The sequence below is a fragment of the Uranotaenia lowii genome, chromosome 2, assembly GCF_029784155.1.
Source record: "Uranotaenia lowii strain MFRU-FL chromosome 2, ASM2978415v1, whole genome shotgun sequence".
NCBI lineage: Eukaryota > Metazoa > Arthropoda > Insecta > Diptera > Culicidae > Uranotaenia > Uranotaenia lowii.
The window spans coordinates 408,214,191-408,239,225 of record NC_073692.1 but is presented as its reverse complement, the minus strand read 5'-3'; the positions used below and the strand labels follow the sequence as shown (position 1 = coordinate 408,239,225).

Sequence of the window (25,035 nt, the reverse complement as noted above, 5' to 3'; positions counted from 1 at the left end):
ACAACGCAACAGTTGTTTGCCGCTTCACGTTCCATGACACAGCTCCTCCCATCATGGTGAAAACATAGCCAGTTGTGGATTTCCGGCTATCAGGATCTCCTCCCCAATCCGCATCTGAGTATCCAACTAGATGACCTCCTGCTCGGCTGTACTCGATACGGTTGGAAACGGTTCCCTTCAGATACTTGAATATCTCCTTCACAGCTTCCCAATGTTGGCGACCAGGGTTACTACAGAATTGGCTGACCTGATTCACGGCGAAACTTAGAACCGAGCTCGTTGCTTGAGCCAAATACGTCAGGCAACCAACAGCTTCCTTGTACGGAACCTCCTTCATCTCCAGAATTTCATCCCTTGTGGTCGGGCATATCGTCTTTTCCAGCTTCGTGCTTGGATCCATCGGAACCGAAACTGGGTGGCAGTTTCCCATGTTGAACCGCTGCAAGATGCTATCCACGTACTGAGCCTGATCGATCCACAGCTTACCATCAGCTCGGTCACGGGAATTTCGCAATCCGAGACAAAGTTGGGCCTCTCCAAGATCCTTCATCTTGAACCGCTGACAAAGAAATTCCTTGAACTTCTTCTTCAGGCTCGGGTCGTTTGAAAAAATTAGAAAATCATCAACGTAAACGGTGACGAAAAGCATTTTTCTACACGCCAGCTGGTAGTACAGGCAATTGTCCACCTTCGATTGCGATAAGCCAAACTCCTTCAGTGCTCCATCCAGTTGTGCGTTCCACACTCGTCCGGATTACTTTAAACCATAAAGCGCCTTCTTGAGCAAACAGACTTTACTGCTCGTATCGCCGAACCCTTCTGGCTGATTCATGAAGATGACCTCATCTCCGAGACTTCCTTGAAGATACGCACTCACGGCATCCATTTGCTCGATATCCAAGTCGTCGAATATCGGACCACCGTTGAATAGACCTCATCGTAGTCGATTCCTGGACGTTGCGAACACCCCTTCACGACAAGGCGCGCCTTATACTTGTCGATTCGTCCGTCAGCATCTCGTTTGGTCCTAAACACCCACTTGTTGCGTATCGGTTTTCGGTCTTCCGGCAAATCAGCTAATTCCCATTTTTGATTCTCCACCAAAGATCGAATCTCCTCTCGCATGGCGGCCAACCATTGGCCTCGGTCTGGCCTCGCCAGGGCTTCAGCGTAACTCACGGGATCGTCAGTAGCAATCAAGGATGTCTGGGGGGAATCTTCCAGGACAGTAAAAGGCGTAAAAGTAACATAATCGGGATACTTGCCTGGGGGTCGGCGCTCCCGACCGCTGCGCCTAAACTCTAGCTGCTGATCAGCCGGTCAACTAAGTTGCGTTGGGAGCGCAGAGTCAGCATCCTCGGATTGGGTAACAGATTCTTCCATCTGCATCGTTGTCAATTCCATGAAATTGACAGGATCTGGGCTTGAAAAATTGACCAAAGCTGTCGGCTTTCCCTCTTCGACCAAAATGACATCACGGCTGATGAACACTTCGTTGCGGACCGGATCGTACAACCTGTATTCCTTGGAATCTTCGGCATACCCAACGAAAATGCATGCCTGGGACTTCGGATCCAGCTTCTTGCGTTTCTGCTTCACCACATGCGCCATCGCACGTGAACCAAAGACCTTTAGATGATGCAAGTTCGGACGTTTTCCGGACCATGCTTCCTCGGGTGTGATGTTCTCCAACGCTCTTGATGGACACCGGTTCGTTATGTAGGCTGCTGTCAAAATCGCTTCAGCCCAAAACTGCTTCGGCAATTTAGAATCGTTCAGCATCGCACGGGCCTTTTCTAGAAGAGTGCAATTCATCCTCTCCGCCAACCCATTTTGTTGCGGAGTGTATGGGCAGGTTTTCTGGTGCTGTACTCTTCGTTGACGTACTCGGTTCCGTTGTCAGTTCTCAACACCTTTAGTTTTCGTCCAGTTTGACGCTCGACCCTGGCCTTGAACCGTTCGTAGGCTTCCTTCACCTCGCTTTTCTTTTCCAAGAAATACAGGAACACCTTCCTGCTGGCGTCGTCTATGAAAGTGATGACATAAAGACTTCCACCAAGCGACGGGACTTCGATCGGGCCACACAAGTCTGAGTGCACCAGATCCAGCAAACCTTTCGACTTGGAACCACTTGAAGGAAACGGGTTTCGAGCATGCTTCCCTTCGATGCATGCCACACATTCGAGTATCGTTCCGGACCATTTCACATTTCTGCGCCTACCGTCAGCAACGAACCATCCATCTTTCGATTAAGTCGATATAGCCCTTCTTGATGAGTTCCAGAAGCTATAATGTTGCCACTCTTCTCGCGAACCTTAAGCCTTTTGCGCCGAACAAAACCGTCAATCCTTTCTGGCATATTTTGCTCACCGGCAGTAGATTTGCTGCTAGTTCAGGAATCTGCAACACCTCTTGAACCTCGATAGGACCTTCGTTGACTTCCAGCTTGACGAAACCTTTTGACACAGACATCATCGAACCGTTGTTCGGGCTTGTGATATAGCTCAGTTGGCAAGTCTGTTGTCTCCTGAGCCGATGTCCGCGAGTTCGAGCCCAAGAGCAAACATCGAACACAGTTGTACCGGATAAGTTTTTCAATAACGATCCGCCAACTGCACCGTTGATAAAGTCGCGAATGCCATAAAGATGGTAAAACGACTATAATCGAAACGAAAAAAAGAACCGTTGTTCGCTGTTCCGACCGGGTGAGAAAGAACTTGCTGCTTCACGAAACCGGCAGTCGAACGCGCCATGTGTGCTGTTGCTCCAGAGTCAAAGTACCACTCGGACTCAACAACGTTGCCAATCGAAAACACGCTGCACATTGCCTTGTTGTTCGCCGTCTTCTGGGGACATTTCGCCGCATAGTGACCACATCCGCCGTCAGTGCTGCTCCCGAAGCCTCCAATCCCATGATCATCGGCTCATAATTCGCAGGGAGTCCCATCAACAGCAACGCCGCCAGCCACGAATCGTCTACTCGGAATCCAATCCCGGCGAGCTTATGGACAGTGGACATCAAACACGCTTCCGCATTCCTCCAGCCGTATCGATGTCAATTTCCGCAGCAGACCGATTTTCCTCGTCAGACCGTCGTCCTGAAAAGCTCTTCGTACCTTCTCCCAAGCTTCCTGTGCCGTTCGTACGTCCTGAACTAGGCTGTAGTTCACCGACTCCAAACTCAGGCAAATTGTAGCGAGTGCCCTCAAGCTCACCTCCTGTTGACCTTCTCCGGGACAAGCAGCGACAAATGCATGTGATTTTCGAAAAACATGATTCAACTTTGATAAGTACGTCTCGGTGGTCGAGTGGTTAGCGTGGTAAGACGGTAATCGCTGGTACACTGATGGTATGGGTTCGATTTCCATCTCGGTACTGGGTGTTAAATGTTAATCTTAAGTTGTCCACGTCATTTATTCAGTCTGTAAAGTCTGTAAAGCCTAAATCGGCTAAGACGGTGTAAGTCTTTTTTTGAATATGAAATGTAAAACCAAATAACCAGGAATTCAAAACAGCTTTTCATTTCTTATTTCTTTCGATTCTTCAAACTGAAAAACTAGAATCCTAAACTGGATACAGAATCCGGAATATGACAAAAAAATACAATTTTTGTTATGAGAATACTTACCTCTGGAATGGGTTTAATTTTATTTAAAATTTTATATTCAGACCTGGATTCCTATGAAGAAGTGAGAAAATTTTGAAAAAAAGTTGCAGAATTTTGAACTTGGGATGGGTTTTTGAGGTTTTAGCATCAGTCAAGATTGTGACTCTTGAAAAACCTTACTCCATTATCATAATTTAATTCAAAATTTAAATTTTTGAGTTATATACCTCTCTTGCTCATCACTTATGGTGGGGGGTTTAACCCCCAAACCCCCAACACAAAATCGGTGTGTTGCCAAAATCGAACGGGGTCTGTATTTGGCGAAGTGATGTCTCAAGATTTTCTGTAAAAAACATATTTGTTACTAATATGTATACATTTTTTTATAAATTCTTTTAAATGTAATAACAAAACTTGCATAACATGGGAACAAGACGAAAATTCATTTATGAGTGTTTTCAAAACGGACAATTGATTACTTAAATTTTGAACTAGACATCAGAAAAAGGGGTCGTTAATATTAACATTTATATGTTTTAGAAGTAATTTCGTTATGATGCATCCGAACAGGACGAAAACTTGTTTCGCCTGCAAATCAAATTCTTATTTCGAGTTTCAGTTTTGTAGACAAGCAAATAGGTCGTAAAAATGCGTCATTCAATCACAAACTCCTTAGCTTTAAAGCTAAAAGCGAAACGAAGTTCGTACGGGATCAGCTAGTACCTAATTCATAAAAATAAATTTACGATGATTAATTGTATATTTCAGGAATTAATATCGAATTAATATCAAAATTAATTAATATCGAAATTTTAAATAGTGTCCCAAATATTCAAATAAATCGATTACGAAAAAATTTAATTTCCATATCCACATTAGTAGATCATAAAACTTTAAAACTTTATATTTCCGAAGTCTTTCCATCGTACGCGAAACACCATATAGCGTGCAGCAGCTCTAATTGAGTACTAATTCAGCTGCGAAAGCAAAATCAAACCACAAATTCTTCCCTGATCGATGACGCTCAAATTACCAATAAACACAACCACTACACCACAGACAGTTAATTTTATTACATTTCCCCCCCGAGCCGATGTTCTCTTCGTGTAAATTAGCAATCATCTATCATGTTCGATGGAAGGATGAATGGGCTCAACATGCACGACACGCAAAAGTCTCACATCGAATGAACAATCAACCGGGAACACCAACCTGTATCCTCCCTCACGGTAGATTGACTAGATTACCTGTAGTTTGCTAAAGAAATTTACTTCGAAGAACTAACGAGAACCGGTGAAAGCTTCTGTCGTGTTTTCGAATACACCACAGTTGAGGTATCGTTAAAGTTTTTTCTCTAACAGTAACGTGATTTGTTTTTTTCCCATGTGCGTGTTGAAAATTGTTTCAATGAGGACTAAATAGATATTTCCACAGTGTCATGAGTTTCGTGACAAGTTTTTTTTTATTGTATTCAATCGTTATTTTGCAGCATAATGCAAATGTATTGTGAAGCATGCATGAAGAAGGGGAGGAATGTAGGTACAGGAAAAAAAAATCTATTATGTATTTTTTCCAATTCATATAAACAAAACAATACGAAAAATATGTTAGATATAATCAAAAATTTTGATCAAGATTTTCGTTATCAAGCGGCATATTGGACTAACTGTTAAAATTAATTGAAAGTTCAAGCAAAATGACTGAAGAAAGTGTAACCCATTTAGATCTCGCGGTACTTTGGAAAAACAATTTCCGAATTTCGGTGAATGGCACTTCTAAGTGCCGCGTCGGGCCTAGTAAAGTATTTATAAATTGATTCCTCAAATGACTCTGAATGAACTTCTAAAGGCTTTTGCCGACTCCTGGCAAAAAGTTTGATTCCTGAAATCAATCGCTCCTCCTCGTGTATCAATTTTCATTCCAATCCAATGGATAACACTTAGGTATTTTGCAGCGGTATGAAATCCTTCGTTAACGTATAGGACATGAAATATTTTCGCTCAAAAAACGTGTTGATTCACGAGAGTCGAGTTGAAGAACTATACCCATTCCAAAAACTGTGTAGGGAAGAGAAGGGCATAACGAGCACCCGGGGCGAACGTCCAATCCCCTCTTTGTAACCGTCGTTACAAAGTCCTTAGGTAATTTTTCCATTTTTGTATTATTTGTTCGAACTGTTGTTTTTCTGTTATAAATTTAGTTAGGATTAGGGAAATTTTAAATAAATGTTTAGAAGATAGGTTTTAACAAATACAATTATTGTTAGTTTTAAGTTGGGCGTGTGGCATCTTCGTCAACAAGTCTGCAACCAAGACTGGTTGCAAGGTCGAATGCATGTAGGTTGCATGCAAGGTGCAATAACTCGCCTAAATAATTTGAATGGAGAAGGTGGAGGAAAGGAGTGAAGTATCGCGCCAAAAAGGGTCTTTGACTCTGGGCTTTTTTCTTCCGGCGTTCGTGCGAGTCAGAGGTGTTCCCCAACAGCCAAGAAATTTGTGAAACCAGAGTGTTTGTTCTTGTGCCACCCCGTTTATTGTTGAGGAATCCCGTCGTACGATTCGGCCTAGATTACCTGACGGTAGTCTACGTCTTACCGTAAAAGACTTCGGCCTCTGGTTCAGGTAAGAACCATAATCGTAAAGGAGGCCTATCTCTCGGGACTTCGAGAAATCCTCGGAGTCTCTAATTCCCAAGGAGAGCCCTTCTCAGCGCGGCCAATACGGCCTTGCCGTGGTCCGCTGATCCCCGTCAACGAAGGAAGACGCCGTATCCTACCCGTTCGTCAACGCCAGACGAACTGCCACCATTTTGGTAAATTGATCAGGACACAAGTTCCCGTTCCTGATCCGCCATCAACAATCCGCCATTGTCGAACCCAACACCCCGGTAAAGGTAACCAGTGAGCGCTCACCAACGCAGTCATCGAGCATCCGGTACGTACCGCAACGGTCATCGACCACCGTCCAACCCACACCCTACACAAACACACCACACAGTAGCGTGCTTAATAAAGCGAAAAATCTAAAAACCAAAGTTTAGTTAGTAGTTTTTCTCGTTATTTTAATAAAAGTAATTTCCTCGTTTAAAATTTTAATTTGTTAATTGTTTTGATTGTAGAAAACCCACAGTTTGTTTCCTTAGTTTTTGGCCGCGTTACCCTCCGATTACCCAGCCGTAGGCCGACCCTGAGATTAGTCAAAGGGTCTTCTGCGACTGAGCTAGAAATATCCGGGAGTTGCTGGCCAATAGTCTCATCTTTTATAAGGAAATACGACTAATAATTTTTCGCGATGAACAGTTTTGTAGTTTTTATAGTAGGTATTAATTTTTTCTCCTTATAATCATTACCGAAATATTAAAAAAAAAGCCAACTCGGTTCTCTAGTGACGAAAAAATTTTGATTTTTGAGCACCGGAAAAAAAGCTCTTATGATCGTTAAATCATCTTGATTTATAATGTACGTACTGCAAAATGATGTACACATTGTTCCTCAATTTTCACCATCGTGAATTTTTTAAATTCAATTTTTCAATTTTTTCTTGAAGGCTTTTAAATTTAAAATCAATAACTAATAGCAAATCGGTCAAGCCGAACAAAATAACCGGAAGACTATTAACGCGCCAGAACTAAATATTATAATAGCGCCAGTACTAAATTTTTCTTCGGAAGTCCGGACTTCCGACTCCCGAAAGACTTCCGACAAAGAAATTTGAAGTACTAGATTGTCGGTAGTCTGTGTTTTGTTGCAAGTTCACCAGCGACGTTTCTAAAATTTTTATTTAAATTCACAATACTTCGGAAGTCCGGACTTCCGACCTGGGTTGCCAGGTGCTCAGATTTGTCTGTAAAACACAGCCTTTTGACCCTTCCTCCAGATATTGGTCAGACACAGATTTTGCTCAAATATTTGCTCAGTGCCCAGATTTGACAGACTTTCAAAATTTAGCGATGAAAATAATATTCATGTAACGGATATGATCCCTAAGTGAAAGATTGTACTAAAAATCTCGCTAGTATGCGTGTATTTTACCAATCATTGATTAAATCATTTTTTAAATTAGATTCCTAAGCAATTAAAAGTCTCGTTAAAAAGGTCAAACACAGCTTAATCAGCATAATCAATGTGCTGAAGTTCCTTTTATTCAGCTCACAAGTAATCGTTTAATCAGCAAAAACAAAAAAAAAATCTCTTTTTTCCTCTCTTACTTCGATCACCACCAGCCCAGCCCATGTGGTGCTGCCGGTTCCATCTTAATTTCCATCTTAATTCCTTCATTCAACTCAATTTATCTGACTTAATTGCTTTGTTTTTGACATTGTTTGGTGCATGCCGTCCCACACTCCATTACTGATACACATTTGATTTATTTGCTTACTCAAGCAATCAAAGAACCTAATGAAAAGATTAGTCTTGATACAAGATTTGAACCGCGACCCTTCAAGATGATAGCCAAACACGCTGCCATGAGGTCACGCCTCGATGTTGCCTTACCAGCAGCTTAAACTTGAAGTGGTAATAAGCTTCCCTAGAATACCTGCAATGGCAGCCAGCGATCAGCAGCGAAGACGCCAGCCTATTTGAGGAACTTTTTGGAACTTGAAGTCCATTAAAGACTACGTAAGACCCAATTTGTTACTTTTATACTCAATGGAAGTGAAGGAACTTTTTGGGATTGAAGTCCATGGAAGGCTATTTGAGACCTTATTGTAACTTTTATACTGAAGGGATGCGAATTGATATGTCACAAAAAGGCTATTTGAGGAACATTTTGTAACTTTCATGCTCGCATTCGAGGTAATTCGGTACCAATTCCCTTTGGAACCTTTGTTCAGCGAAATTCGAACTTCGTAGGCACGCGTTTAAGTAGATATGGGCCTTTTTGATTGTGTTGTTAAATTATCAGTTTTATTTAAAAGTATTGAAAGTTAAAATTAAGATAATTAGCACCGCTGAAATTTTAAAACACTAAAAATGTATTTATTTTTTGAAGAATTCAAAAAGAAAATTAAAAAAAAACTATTTTTGTATGAGAGGCACCGACAAAATACTTTAATTTTGGGTGAAAATGAACCGAAAAAAGCTCTACTTTCTGCCCATGCAAAAATTAGCGTTACTGTTTTTTTTATGTCCTTCTACGAAATACATCGTGGAATAGGATTGAATTCATTTGCCACGATAAAGAATTTGAAGAATTTAAATATTTTTATAATTCAGTTAGGTATCCGGGGGAAAATGCAACAAAACGCAAATCAAAGAAACACCTTGTAAATCTCGTTTCTATGTGCTGAAATATGAATGTTCAGCATCACGCGTTCGAAAACATTGAACTTTCATTCATCCAAACATTTGTTTTTATGATTTTAGCTTGTTGAATTTTTCGTAGTATTATTTAACCCCTAAATGTATGCAGCATCATTATTTTCAGAAAAAAAATGTGAGAACAAGTTTTTACAAACCTAAAAGATTACTGCAATTGGTGTTTTCATGCTTATGGACTTTAAAGCAACGCAAATATATTAAAAACTATAAATTTCCATACGTGTTCATAAGATTTTTCATAAAAAACAAAGTTTGTTGCAAGTGATCCGATTTTATAGGGAGGGTGAAAATCTCATGGTTTTAGAAAATTAAAAATAACTAAAAAAACCAATAATTTTTCTAACTACGCCAATTTGATGTCCCTTCATCCTTAAAACTAGGATCCTTAAGGTAGGATTAACTGTGAACATAAGTTTTTAAGAAGCCTTTGAAGTTGAAAATTGTTGCATGTTGCCCCAGTTGACGGTACAGGAGACTTGATCCTTTACTAAAGGAGAATTCCTTTAGGGTGCCCTGACCCTAGGCAAAAATTTAGTAAAATCTGAAGATAAAAGGTCTGTGGACTATTTTTGCCATATTAGTTCTCATTTCATAGTTTGTAAGTATCAGCCAAAAAGAATTCTAAAAGTTGGTCTACTACCCCAGAGTTATTGCATACTTTAAGGCGCAATTTTCCAGTTTTTAGATAAATACAGTATTTTTAGTCCTCTTTAACAGATAATTACTAGATATACATGATTTATTGGACAGATATCAGTAATTTCATGATTACCAATGATCAAGATCCATTCAGAAGAAAAATATATCTTTTTGAACTCTAGGGATCAAATATACCCATAACATACATTTTGGAAAATTTCTTCTCAAAAAAATTGAGAGTTTGCTATTGCTTTGAAAATATGAAATTTTGAAGTTCATATTACACTCTAACAAGTGGCATATTGGAATAAATATTTTGGTAACATTTTTTTCATGTGAGGAACATTTTAAAGTGATTAAAAAAGATCTTCACATAACATTTTGTTAAATTTTTCATACGAAGTTCAATAGCTCATTTTTTTTTTTTTAGAAAACAGCATAGTTTTGTCCTGTTTGCTAGAACATTTGATATTCATTGACATTCCTGTTTCGAGATAGAGCGAAAGAATCAAGTATCCCCAGGGATCAAGTATCTTTATTCTCCCCTATGGAAAATATGTGCTATTAAAACATTACTATTTTGAAATGTTCGGAGTTTCACAGGAGTGACAACGTTCACAGTTAAAGATTGGAATCAATCTGTTTATTAAATAATTTTTAATCTCTACAATATACCTACTGGAGGTACCTGGAGTCAATTATGGGTTTGTTATTTACTTGATCGCGTGGACGCTATAAAGAGAGCGAAGATAACGAGAGAGAAGTTGATATGTTTGACGATGAAGGTCATTAGCACCAAGTGCGCTTTTGACAACGACACTTTGGATGCATTGTTCTACAGACATAATATGAGCTTGCACATTTGTACCATGTCGTAATTTATTTATTGCAAAGTGCCTCTTCGAACTGCTCTATGCACTCATTTACATGTGTTGCATAAAAGCATTTCGAAGGCTTGGGTTAAAATTGATTGCTATGTGGGATTCGCGCATTTCACATGCTACACTATTAAAGAAACATGTACACATGTAAACTCAAATCATAAATTTGGTTCAAGTTTGCATCTAGCAAATTTGATACGAAAAATTTTTATCTTGTACTTTTCTTTTGAAAATTTGAGTCGTTCTCATCAAAGGTTAAAATATTTGAATTTGCAAAAGAGTTTTGAAGATCGGCTCGTTTGATTTGAGTAGAGAATAAGTTTTTTTTTAATGAAATTAAAGGCTCTCCAAAAAAAAACATATTCTATGCTCAAATCAAATAAGTTTGATCTACCAGACCCATAAAAAAATTCAAAGATTTTAACCATCGATAAAAACGAATTCAATATTTTGTCACTGAAGGCTTCATTATACAAATCTAGCTAACCTTTTAGGTTATGTTCAGTCCGACAAGCGGACTGAGAATAGACGCGAGAGTACCACACCGAGAGAGCAAAACGGTTGCTCTCACTGAAAGCGAGATGTTTGCGCCTGGAAAGTTCTAGACGATTCTATCTGGCGCGAGCGCATGCTTGTGTGCTTGCTCGTCAGCCTATTTAAGGGCGCATTCGCAGTTGTAATCAAATCGTCAGACCGTCGAGATGGGACGGTAGTGTAAATATAATTTGTAAATAAGAGTAATAAGTGAAGAGAAATAAAATAGGATAGCAACGAAAAGAAAGATTGTCTTGTGCTTCTTCGCTGCTTCGCTCCTGTAGGAACAATAGCTTATATTATAAATAAATTATTAGGTGTAACAATTTCATAGTGTGAGCGATAAATATATTTTGGGTGCACTGGTAGGCTGACGGCTCACAAATGAGCCGTTATCGGAAAGAGAAAAATAACGGCAAGAAAAAAGAGAAATCATGAGAGAAAACAAACGGCTGTAACAGGGAAAGAAAAAGGAAATAAAATCAGTTTGCAAAACGTTGTTGACGACAAAAGATGTGTTTATATTCTTTGCCGAAAAGTTTGCGGGAGTTCGATTGTGATTATTGTTTTCTGAATGTAATGGAAATTCACGACAATGGCGTAAGTACGGTGGCGAACCTAATGCTCCCAACAAGTAAGTCAAAATTTAATGAAAAAGAACAGGATAGATTTGAATGAAATAAAGTTTTCGTATGTGTTTTTCTTCTGAAATGGCAATGAAAGTGTCGTAACAATCAAGGGGCGATTTCACAAGATAAAATCACAAATTTCAGAGTGTTGTTTTTGCCTTTGAATACGAGTTTGTTGATGATTTGAAAATGTGACATGTATGGATGATGACGATTGTTAATAGTTGTTTTAAATAGCATCGTAAATAAATTGTGCTGGTCTGTAGTGTTTTGCCTTCAATTTTTAATGGAAGTGAAAGTTAACTGCGATTGATTAATTTTTGATGGCGGTTCCACGGCACGAACACATTCATAATTTATGGAGCTCGATAAAAAAAAGGGTGAACCGTATTTTATTTTTCTAAAATTCTTATTTTCATTGAAAATGGTAATTTTTGAGTCGATTTCTTGTTGCGAGAACAGTGAGACGGATCAAGAAATCACATGCAAATTTTGAACTGATGTTTTTCGATTTTTTGGGAAACGCATCAAGGAATCTCTTCTTAAAATTTAATTTCTAGTTTATTGTTAAAAGATCAATCTAAAGGGATAAAGACATGGATAAAGCAATAATAAGAGACTATTCACAAATATGACAGCTTATCAAATAATCTAGTATGGCAGCCACTTTTCAATGAGAGCTAAAAGTGGCATAAAAAAATTACATTTCTTTACGAAACGGAATTTTTTTTTTCAAACAATTATAGTTTGAATTCATAAAGGTAATTAAAATTTTATTAATCATCGCAAGTTATAGCCTCGAGTGGCATAATTCAAGAAATAATTAGAAAAAGAAGCATTTATTACTGGGAGCCAAATCGAAAAACCTAGACAACAATATTAAAACCTACATTGCAATTGAAAGCCTCGAGTGGCGCAATTTATCAAAAATTTCAGATTGGTAACATTCTAATGCAGAAAGCCTCGAGTGGCAACAGAAAATAAGAAATTAATGGATAAAAAAAAATCAAATCAAAAATATTCTTAAATTACAGCATTTTTTTGCTGAAAGCCTCGAGTGGCAACAAATAAAGTTTAAATTAAAAAATTGAAGTGCCAAGAAATAATGTTTTAAATATGAATTTTACAACAATGAAAAGTCTCGATTGGGGCAATTGTTGAAGATTTAAGAGTGGAAGCATATTTTCGCTGAAAGCCTCGAGTGGCAACAAAATGAGTCGAAATTAAAAAAGAAGTAACAATATTGAATGAAATAATTTAGTAAAAGCCTCGAGTGGCAACGATTCAAGTTTCAATAAAAAAAGAGAATTTACAATAACATATATTGATAAACATAAGACTGGTAGCATATTAGTGCAAAAAGCCTCGAGTGGCAACAACAAAATTTTAATTGAAAGTACGGAAATACCAAAATATGGGTTCGACATTACAACAAAAAGCCTCGAGTGGCACAATTTATCAATTTTAGATTTAGATTGGCATTAATGCAAACAGCCTCGAGTGGCAACAGAAAAATTAAAAACTGAAGGAGGAAAATACCAATGGCAGCATTTTTATTGCTGAAAGCCTCGAGTGGCAACAAATAAAGTTTTAATGAAAATAAAAATTTAAAAAATATAGTAACAAAAAAGAATTGTAACCGCCTATCAAATGTTTAGATTGGCAGCATTTTTATGCAAAAAGCCTCGAGTGGCCACAAAAAATGTTACAAATATGAATTTTGCATTAATTTTTATTCCTTTTTTCTCAGGGACTTTAAACGAAATTAGTTTATTCATCCCGAAATTTTGCATTACAACAATGAGCCTCGAGTGGCACAATTAATGAAATATTTTAGAGTGGAAGCATATAATTGCTAGAAGCCTCGTGTGACAACAAATAAAGTTTAAATTAAAAATTTAAGTGGCAAGAAATTTCAAATATGAATTTGACAACAATAAAAAGCCTCGAGTGGCGCAATTGTTGAAGTATTTTAGAGTGAAAGCATATTTTTGCTGAAAGCCTCGAGTGGCAACAAATTGAGTTTAAATTAAAAAAAATAGTAGTAACGATATTGAATGAAATAATTTAGTAAAAGCCTCGAGTGGCATCGAATCAAGTTTCAATGAAAAAAGAAAAACTAAAATAACATAGATACATCGATCAACATAGTAAAAAGCCTCGAGTGGCGCAAAAATTCAAATAATTAAGACTGCTAGCATATTAGTGCGAAAAGCCTCGAGTGGCAACAACAAAATTTTAATTGTAAGAATGGAAATACCAAAATATGGGTTCGACATTACAACGAAAAGCCTCGAGTGGCACAATTTATCATTTTTTTCCGATTGGGATTAATGCAAACAGCCTCGAGTGGCAACAGGAAAATTAAAAACTGAAGGATGAAAATACCAATGACAGCACTTTTATTGCTGAAAGCCTCGAGTGGCAACTACTGAAGTTTAAATGAAAATAAAAATAAAAAAAAAATTAATTGACAAAAAATTGTAACCGCCTATAAAATGTTTAGATTGACAGCATTTTAATGAAAAAAGCCTCGAGTGGCAACAAATAATGTTACAAGTATGAATTTTGCATTACAACAAAAAACCTCGAGTGGCACATTTAATGAAATATTTTAGAGTGGAAGCATATTATTGCTAGAAGCCTCGAGTGGCAACAAGTTAAGTTTAAATGGATACAAAAACAAAGTAACAATACTGAATGGAACAATAGAGTAAAAAAGTCTCGAGTGGCACAATTTATCAAATATTTTTGACTGGTAGTGTATAAATGCTGAAAGCCACGAGTGGCAACAACAAAATTTAAATTTATTGTATGAATATACCGAAATATGGATTTTCCATTACAATGAAAAAAAAACGAACACACACATATAGGATCTCAGTGAAACTTCATGTTTCTTTGAAGAGATCTAATTTACTTAACTCTAAGGCGTACATCTTTCAAGGATATTATGGCTAGCATCTAACAAATGCTAAAACCACCAGACCACAGAAAGAGAACTATATGTGCCGTGATCGGGATTCGATCTCATGGACTCTGGCTTAGAAGACTGGAACGCTATCCTCTAGGCCACGACCGGCGGCAAGAAGAGCCTCGTCTTACCAAATATTTAAGAATTCGAGCATTATAATGCAGAAGGCCTCGAGTGGCAACACATAATGTTTCATAAAATTAACGAAAAATAATTCAAATAGCTAAATACAAATTATACATTAGAAGAATATTAGCATTTTAGAGCCGAGACCTTCGATTGGCAACAAACTAAGTTTAAATAACCTAGAAATGTTTAAATTAATAAAAAAAAAACAAATTAATTTATCATTGCAAATAATAGCCTCAAGTGGCACAATTAAATAAATGATATTGAAACAGAAGGATTTCATTAATTTGTAGATTTGTAAAATACTGATGCAGAAAACAACAAAAAGATTAAAATAATGGAAATACCAAAATATAATACCCTCGAGTGGTGAATAAATGAAATACTTTAGAATGGAAGCACTTCGTTGCTGAATGCATCTAGTGGCAACAAATAAAATTTATCAATAAGAGAATCGAAATAAAAATATTCAAGCAATTTTAAAATTAAAAAAATCATCGAAGAGCGCAACATATCAAACATTTAAGATTAGCAGCATTCTAAGGCAAAAGGCCCCGAGTGACAATAAGTTATGATTTGATAAAAGCTTAAAAAAATAATGGAATATAGACTTTGCATTAAAAAAGTTTCAAGTGGCGCAATTAATGAAATATGTTTAAGTAAAAGCAATGCTTTTAAAGCATATTATTGCTGGAAGCATCAAGTGGAAAAAAAAAATTAAAAATAAAAGAAAACTTTATTCTACACTACTGCGAAAAGCCTCGAGTTGCGCTTTATCAAATATTTTGATTTGCACCATCGAGTGGGAATAAATAAGGTGTCAATTTAATACCAGACCACAAATACCAATATATGCAAAGATGCAAAATAACAATTGAAACAACTTTATTGGCACGATGAAAGAAATGTTTTAGTGTGGCAGCATTTGCTTTCTGGAAGCCACGTGTGACTAATAATGTTTTAAATACTAGAAAATGGTTTAAAAATGTTTGTTCATTATTTTATACAGGGCCTCATTTTTTTGTAATTTAAATTTACAATGAAAAACCTTGAGCAGTACGTTTTTCAATAATTTATTGATTCTTAATAGAGTATAGGAGGCAACAAAGCTAAATAAATTGATATTTCTGTTGAAAGCCTACAGTGATTACTAACTAAATTATTGTAGGTAATTTGTCTATTCATTTGATGTAAATTCTTAATGCAGGGCAAGAACGACTGGAGAGGAACTTAAGGTTTTTAAAAAAGCTTGGCAAAACATTGATTAATTTCTCGCTTTAACAAAAGGTCGTCGTAATAAGTTATTTTTGTAATCAAAACGTTTTTTATAAGGGGAGAAACACTCAACAGACTTGCCAAAACTTTTAAGGACATCATACTTCATTCTCAGTATAATTTTTTCTCAACGGTTTATAGATATTAAAGAAGGTAATTATATGTCTAGGGTCATCTGAAAGAACTTTCTTTATTCAATTTTTATTTGAGGATTTGTTAATTCTGTTAAATGGTAAGATCTCCTAGTTTGTTTTGCAGCATCATCATTCAAATATGTTAGGATTGTAAGTGTGTTTTTCGATAGTTTTATTACTAAAGAAATCAGATTAAATTGCATAAAAATTTTTGGATTTTATTATGACGAATAGCATTAGTGAAATGTCCATCAAATCAAAATATAGTTAGAAAAAATCTTCAAAAGTCAACAGATTTTTTTTTAATCTTAATTGGACTGAAGGAAACTGTTCTCCGTTGAATATTTCGCGTGCATTTCTTATAAGTTGGAGTCCAAATCGTGATAAGACAATTTTTTTACTCTAAAATATCAATTACAAAATTTAAATTTCCGCATTAAAAATTATTTTCGTTCTGCAAAATTTTTAATTTGAATTCATTATTTAATGATATTGTATATACTGCAATTTTGGGAAAACCTGTTTTTCTATTAATATTTTTCTGAATACATAATGTTTTTGCTGAAATCTGATGATTGAAATTTTATAAATAATGTTAAAAAATATATCTATGATAAATTAATTTTTATTTTACAATTTTTTTTCTATAGTCCATGAAAAAAAACAAAAATTGTGTATAATAAAGCCTGGTGTTATCACAAAAAGTAGATCCATTTTTCAAGATTTTTTTTGTACAGAAATAATTACATGTCAATTGGTTTAATTTTTTTTAAAATCAATATGGTTAAACATACTAATTGACTTTAAATAAAGAAGACAAATTAAAATATGGTATATGCATAGGTAGATACATCTCTTACACTAATTATTGTCATGTTCATAGTTATGATTTTAGGAACAAAATTTTTTTTTCACAACTGATAAAAATCTTTTAAAAAGCTTTGCTATTACGTGGGATAGAAAACAATGTATGAGCTTAATTTCAATGTCTCTATATTTTATTAATTTTTGTCACTGATATGGAGCAACACGTCTAAATTGCGAGGCAATGAGGTACATGTCACAATTTCACTCTACTTGGATGTTTATTCCAGATTTCGCGGATATTAACAAGCTATTTTTAATAACGTTTTTATTTAGGCTCAGAATGTAGTTTAATTGAAAGGAAAAATGTTTTTAACCAAAGATCTAAAAACCTTAGGAATTTTAAAATAAAGGATTTAGCAAGCAATTCTCAATGAACATTTCTGATTCGAAAAATATTTGTTTACTATCACAGCGGAATTGACTTTGTAAAAAAAAAATTATTTCAATTTTATGGAATTGTTTATGTGGTTTTATTGGCTGGGCGTTTGTAGGTACAAGCACAGTCCTGATATACAAGTGGTTTGAAAGCACCAATATAATTTGTTTTATGCTACTAAAGTGTTTTCAGGTAAAATATGTGCAGTGTCTTCGAAACAGTTCTCTAGGTTCAGCATTCTACCAGTTAAACTCTCATACGACTGAAATCACCCCAACAAGCAACAGAGAGATACGCGATTTTGAAGCTTATTGGGTCTAAATTTATTATCCGTGGCAACAGATGCGTTCAAAACTAAAGGAATAGTTATTAAAATAGCACTACCAGCTGTAAATGATTTTGAGGATGATCCCTCAATTGGTGTTATAATCTACTCTAAACAGAGGTTGTTGTATATAATCTTAAATGCAAATATTAATATTTCCTTATTTTCAGGTTTAGATTATACAGAAGATAAGGTTGAGCACCCCATTTCAACGGACAAACTCAAAGAGGTTTCCAATGAGGAAGTTAGCGGATATCATTTTTCGACTGAACAAATGAACATCATGGACCATGGTATATCCTTCGTTAGAAACTTAAGAGTATCCATCAAACAGCTCTTATCGGAACCTTAAAAAAAAACCTAAATAATTCGAAAAACATTTTTTTCAACGATTTTATTTAGAGTAGGAGAGAGGGAAGATGTAGGAACAATAGCTTATATTATAAATAAATTATTAGGTGTAACAATTTCATAGTGTGAGCGATAAATATATTTTGGGTGCACTGGTAGGCTGACGGCTCACAAATGAGCCGTTATCGGAAAGAGAAAAATAACGGCAAGAAAAAAGAGAAATCATGAGAGAAAACAAACGGCTGTAACAGGGAAAGAAAAAGGAAATAAAATCAGTTTGCAAAACGTTGTTGACGACAAAAGATGTGTTTATATTCTTTGCCGAAAAGTTTGCGGGAGTTCGATTGTGATTATTGTTTTCTGAATGTAATGGAAATTCACGACAGCTCCGACGCTTTTCTCCCGGGTCCAGCTGCCACAATCGGCTCTTTTCAGAGCCCTCCCATCCAGAACGAGTTTTGGATCTCGGTCAACCAGGCGATCGAGATCCCCCCGAGCCTTGACCGCCAGGCAGCGTCAAGAGGACCTGCTTCCACTGATGCGTGGTGTCTCTTAAGGTCCAATCCAACGAGAGAAGCGGACCATCAGTGGTAGTTTCCCAAGCGCTCACATCGGATTGGTCTTGGCCTCCAGGCAGACAGCCTTTGGACCTGCCTCCACTGTTTGGCAACCACCAGGGGTTGTCAAAGCCAAATCCCAGAAGGGGAAAGGGCAAGCAGTGGTAGTTTTGCCAAGCGCCGCACCCACAGTCCAATGGCTTTTCTTGGCCACAACAGGTTCAGAACAAATTTTAGTGAAAGTTTCTAAATTTAATATTCTAAATTTTAGGATTTATTACGAAAATTGTTAATGTAAAAGTACTCAAAAATGAATAATCATATAGTTACAAACATAATTGGTTTTAATTTATTTTGCATTATTGGTTAAAATATCATCAATAAAAATCAGTCAGCAACCATCCCCCATGCACAATGGGGAAAAAAGTGTACAAACCGCGTAGAAATTCAATATCTTTCGTCACACATGAACCAAATCTATGAAAATATACTTTCCTTTAGTAAAAATTTCCGGAGAATCGATTGGATATAATTTTAAATGCCGCACAAGCAACGAGAACGGAGATATAGTGCCTTTTTAATCCCTAGTTTCCCTATATTTTGTAAACATTCCAGAAAACACTTATTTGAACTAGAGAATTGTGAACGAAAACAGACCTATCGCATGTATTTTTTTCTGAGGAATCGAATGAATGCTGTTTGAGCCACCGTACGCTCCAGAAAATGGAGATATGGCTGTTTTTACCGTTAATTCCCCTATATTTTTCAATTATTTCAGAAAAAAGATTGTTCGGACTTGAAAATTTTGAACCAAATGTGTTGTATCTTGTGTGTTTTTCCGAGAAATCAAATGACCGCTATTTGAGCCACTGTACACTTCGGAAAATGAGATTATGGCTGTTTTATCTTTAATTCCCCTCAATTTTTTAAATTTGCGGTACGCTAGTTATGGAACCTGTACTGCATCCGAAGATGACATCTTGCGACAACGGAAAGAACTAAATTCTCACGACTCGGCTTGGAGATTTAGTGGCGCACATTGCGTTGTTTACTTTTGCCTCCCGTAATAAATATAAGTTTATACAATTATCCGCTGGCGTTTCGATTGGTACTCCTTAAATTGTTAAGAAAATACATGTTCGGACTTGAAAATTTTGAATCTAATGGGACGTATCTTGTGTGATTTTTTTCGAGGAATTCAATAAAGGCTATTTGAGCCACCGCACGCTTCGGAAAATGGAGTTATGGCTGTTTTTACCCTTAATTCCCCTACATTTTTCAATAATTTCAGAAAAATACATGTTCGGACTTAAAAATTTTGAGGGGGTTCAAAATTTTAAAGTCCCAACATTTTCTGAGCTATTTGAAAAATGTTGGGAAATTGAGGTTAGAACAGCCATAACTCCTGTTTCCAATCCGTGCGGTGGCTCAAATAGATCTCGTTGAATTCCTCGGAAAAACTACAAAGGATATGACCCATTTGGTTCAAAATTTTTAAGTCCGAACATGCTTTTCCCCTGGAATCATTGAAAAATGTAGGGGAATTAACTGTAAAAACAGCCATAACTCCATTTTCCAAAGCGTGCGGTGGCTCAAACAGCCTTCATTCGTTTTCTCGAAAAAAAACACACAAGGTACAACCCATTTGGTTAAAAAAAATTAAGTCCGAACAAGCTTTTTTCTGAAATAATTGAAAAATATAGGGGAATTGAGGGTAAAAACAGCAATAACTCCATTTTCTGAAGCGTGCGGTAGCTCAAACAGCCTACATTCGATTCCTCAGAAAAAATTACACATGATAGGTCTGTTTTCGTTGAAAATTCTCTAGTTCAAATCAGTGTTTTTCTGACATGTTTACAAAATATAGGGGAATTAGGGGTTAAAAAGGCACTATATCTCCGTTCATAAGCTTGTGCGGCGTTTGAAACTATGTCCAATCGATTTTCTGGAAATTTTCCATGAAGCCATGTTTGTTAGAGCCATGTTTGATTGAACTATGCAATTAAAAAAAAATGCCGAAAAAAATTTCTTAGCGAATAAATTTTCCGGTGAACAAAAAATATTTATAATCATAACTCTAAGAGTCTGTATTTTTTAAGCGAAAAATTTGAATGATTTTCCATGAAAGATATGAAGGAAACAGGAAAAAGAGATCAGTAATCCAAATTTCCTCCACAGTTTCGCCTGGACTACTCTCCAAACAATCATGTGAATATAATTCGCAACTAAATATTTGATGATTCTTGAGACTTTGAAATCTAACTCAACAAAAATAATTTGAATCGGTCATTATTTGTTGAGTTAGATTTGCATTTCAAATTGAGAGTTCCGATCGGAGCGGTCGAACATTTTGACGCCTCATTGACAGTGATGAATACCATTCTTAAAAATTCCATTTTGAAGCTTGATATTTTTTTTTATTTTACCTCTTATCGAAGTTCGGTTTTGGGATAAAACATTTACCATACTTCAAGAAAAACCGTGTTCAAAAGAAATCGGTCCTAAGGGACCATAGTTATAGATGAAAATCTGTTTTTCATGCGCCTTCCGAACAAAATGTCTCAACATTATTTAGGCTTAACTAGGATCAATTTTAACATGCAGCGCATAACTTTTTCAAAAGATGGGTTATTTGGGATATCTAGTATCTATATAATGTGCCAAAGCTTGACTTTATATAGTCAATTCTAGAGTCCAATCTTAACATACAATTCATTTTTAAAACACTATTCATATATCTGGATTTTAACAGAAACCTTTTCATATTATCATGTTATCAAGAATATATTCGCATCCTGAATACTTTCATTACTGGTTTGAAGTTTGACTAAAACTTGAAGACCATATGCAACTTTGCATAGGCTGACACACATTTCCAGGAAATTATTGATTTCAATATGAATTTTTTATGTCTTATTTTTCAGGTTCACCCTCAACACAGGAGTAGCAGGATATTCATCGCGACCTAGCTGCAAATATAATGACTCTGTTGATGGACTGCGCTAGGAGGAGGCGTTTCCTGACCCGGAACTACTAAACCTTCAGCTAACTGGAAGTGGAAATCGGGAAAAAAAACGTGGGAAAAGCAGATACAACTAAGAAAAAAAACACTAGGTATACAAAGCTAATATTGAATTGTAATCGCGTGGCGGCGTGGCGTGGGGCACACGCGAATGTTAAACGGCAATATCCGTGTTGTTGTTCTGCCGCCGCCATCGAGCCATCATCGTCATATTCATCAACGGCAGGTGTTGGAAACGGCCACCCCATCATCGTCAAGGATGCGCCCCGGCGGAGGAGGAGGAGGTGATAATGGCAACGGCGGAACCGGAAGCGGAACCCGGGAACTGGTGGCCAGGTGGCGCGTTCCGATGCACGGCAAGGTTTACGAGATCGAGTTCGAGCACGGAACCACCAGCGGGAAACGGGTCCTGTGGATCGATAAGGAGGAAATATTCCGCCGGGACTGGATGTTCAAGCTGGTCGGGGAAGATATGTTCAAGCTGGAGGACAAGCGCTGCATTATTAGAGTAAGTGTGGGTGCTAGTTGCCAGTACGGCAGGCAAGATGGTATCGCTGCTTGATGGTATCATTCAATTACCGCTACATGAGGTGTAATTTAATTTACCTACCTTCCTTTTTTATCCATTTTCAGGTAGATCCCTTGCCGGGATTCAAATACAGCTACTCACTGTTTGTGGATGGGAAATCGTACGAACAGTTTACTGAATCACAAGCCAAAGCACTTAAGACGTGGGAGGTCAATCTAGGGGACAATTTCTATCGAATTGTGTTAGGTATGTTCCTTAAGAATGTTTCAAAATTATTGTCCTAAAATAATGTTTTCGTTGCAGAGAAGAACACTCTTAATATCTATGTCAATGGAAAACTAATCGAGGAAAATGTAAGTCTGATTTATAACTATTTTTCTCTTGTCCAAGTATTTGCTCTATATCGCCAGGCTAACAAAAATTGCATCTAAAAATCTAAAGATATACTCTAAAAATAAACGACTTGACATGTAACCTTGACAAATTTTAAAATTAATTTTTTTTCGAGTTACCGTCAACTGGGGCATTATGCAACACTTTTCTAGTTCAATGGCTTCTAAAAACTTAATGTCCACAGATAATCTTGTAAGTTTAAATTGAAGTAGTTACAAAAATTATTAGTTTTACCAGTTAGGGGTAAGTTGCAACAAACTTTGTTTTTAACGAAAATCATATTAAAACGTTTGAAAAATTTATAGTTTCTAATATGTGTGTGATATCATAACACATAGAGCACCAATTGCAGTAATTTTTGGTTTTGTTCCAATTAAATTTTCCATTTTTCTGTCTAATTTTTTTAAAAAGTGAACCATAAGGGTGCTGCATACATTTAGGGGTAAAAATATTACAAAAAATTCTATTAGTTGAAATAATAAAAAATTGATGTTTGGATAGATGCAATTTTGAAATTAACAAATGCGTGATGCAAAACAATCATATTCTAGCATATGGAAACAAGATTTAAAAGGTGAGCCTTTGATTTGCATTTTGATGCATTTAAGCTCAGACTGGTCTACGTAGTCTACATACCTAAATGCAATTTATGTATGTTTGTTTGTCCTCTATACGCTCAGCCGTCTTAAGACCTAGAGTGCTGAAATTTGGCATGGATACTCATTAGGACCAGGAATGATGATAAATGTTTTCAGATTTTCGGATGACCCTTTTTGAAGGGGGTTGTCCATACAAGACAAATATTGTTTATTATACGTCGGATTGAGATGAAAATTTGCACATGAGTGTTTTGAGGAACGAGCCACATAGGAATTTTGAGGGACGCTCTATTGCTTTCAGGTATCAAACGATAAATCAGGGGTCGGCAAAAGGGGTCATCCAGATTATCTGTGCGATATTGTCTTGATTGTGCATGGGATTGAGATGAAAATTGGCACATGGGACTTTTACAGTAAAGTTGATTTCCTGTGTCAAGTTTTGGAACGTGGTCTAAGAAGGGAGCCGTCTATATTAACTGTTCATTGCTTTTTAGTTACTTACTTTATTAAACATCACACAAGTGAGTTTTCAGGGACGGGAAATTGGTTTCCATTATTGAATCTCGGGCCATGGAACGGTAAAAGATAATTTTGTGGGAGACAGTCAACTGATACTTGGTATCCAATTGTATTGTGAAGGTCATGCAAAGGAAACAAATAGTACAATACTATAATGTAGTGATTTTGCAACCGATCGAGAAGAAAACACTCTCACATCTCAATCTTAATTTAAATTTCAAGTTGAAGGACAAAAAAACGGGGCAACTTTAAATACTGTCAACTTTACCCGATATTGTAAAAAAAACTGCATCAGATTCAATATTCTTAACTCTTATTGGCATTTATACGGGATCAGATAGTTTAATTTAATGATAAAAAAATTGATGATAATGTTTTTTATTCTCACGGGAAACGAAAAAACGAGCAATAGACGTACAAATTTTTACATTTTTCAATGCCGTAAAAAACTTTACCCAGTATGAAGGACTGGCTTAATGATCTCAACTACAAACTTTATATTGCTTCATATATCAACACTGTTGGTGTAAAAATATTGTTCGAACAATCACCAAATTTTTTTTAATAAATATTTTCATAATTCAGTTACCAGTCTCGGCAGAAATGCATCCAAATACAAATTAAAGGCTCTTATTCTGCGCCTCGCGTGACGTGACGATTGTAGAGTCACCCAGGTCACTCTATTCCAGCAGTCGGTTTAGGTGAGGAACGTCACTTCGGATGAACTTTGTGAGTTCTTACCCTATTCTCATAGTCACCGTGGGTGAGAATCTTCGCATTCGGGTGACGATTTTAGGTGACAATTGTCGGTACCTTTTCAGGTCGCCACAAGACAGAAATTCAGAAAAATTTATGATACAGGGAATAATTTGGCTCTAAAAGTTCAACAACATTAAAGTATGACCATTTTAAAAACAATTTTCACGAACAAATCCAGACTCCCTAAACTAATTCGGCAATCGATGAGGATTGTCGGTACCTTTTCAGGTGGTGACGAAATAGGAATTTAACAGAAAATTTATGTACATGGGAATGAAAGGCTCTAAATAGTTAACTAAGTGATAAAGAATGATAGTTTTGAATATGTATGATTTTTTTATTTATTGAAATTTTCTTGGGTTCTTGGGTGCATCCTCGAAGATAGCGCAGTCATGTTGTAAGTTTTTGTCCAGTTCTAAGATTGCGACCACTTTTCCAAATCTAAAAAATAACAATAAAATCCATTAGTAAAGAATCAGTACGCCACAATCAACTAATTTCCGGCACGCCACGGTGGTAACCTCGGTTGGGGAAAATATATAAACCGGCACCATTCGGAGCCGTCGGCATCTGATTTTGTTTTTTCGGCAATAATACCCAAATCCGAACCCAGCTT

At 36.5% G+C, this 25,035-nt stretch overlaps 1 protein-coding gene across 5 annotated transcripts in view; it reads left to right on the top strand.

The window, feature by feature from the left end:
- Positions 1–25,035, top strand: part of LOC129749266 (fas apoptotic inhibitory molecule 1) — a 34,280-nt gene that overhangs the window by 4,756 nt on the left and 4,489 nt on the right. For 4 of the 5 annotated variants that reach the window (XM_055744206.1, XM_055744204.1, XM_055744205.1 and 1 more), the window contains exons 2-4: positions 21,523–22,128; positions 22,254–22,395; positions 22,453–22,502. In XM_055744206.1, the coding sequence (XP_055600181.1) occupies positions 21,772–22,128; positions 22,254–22,395; positions 22,453–22,502 (549 nt within the window). In that variant the 5' untranslated portion in view covers positions 21,523–21,771. Of the gene's footprint in view, positions 1–18,548; positions 18,818–21,522; positions 22,129–22,253; positions 22,396–22,452; positions 22,503–25,035 lie in introns of those variants that run through there. The other variant, XM_055744207.1, reaches the window with a different exon arrangement.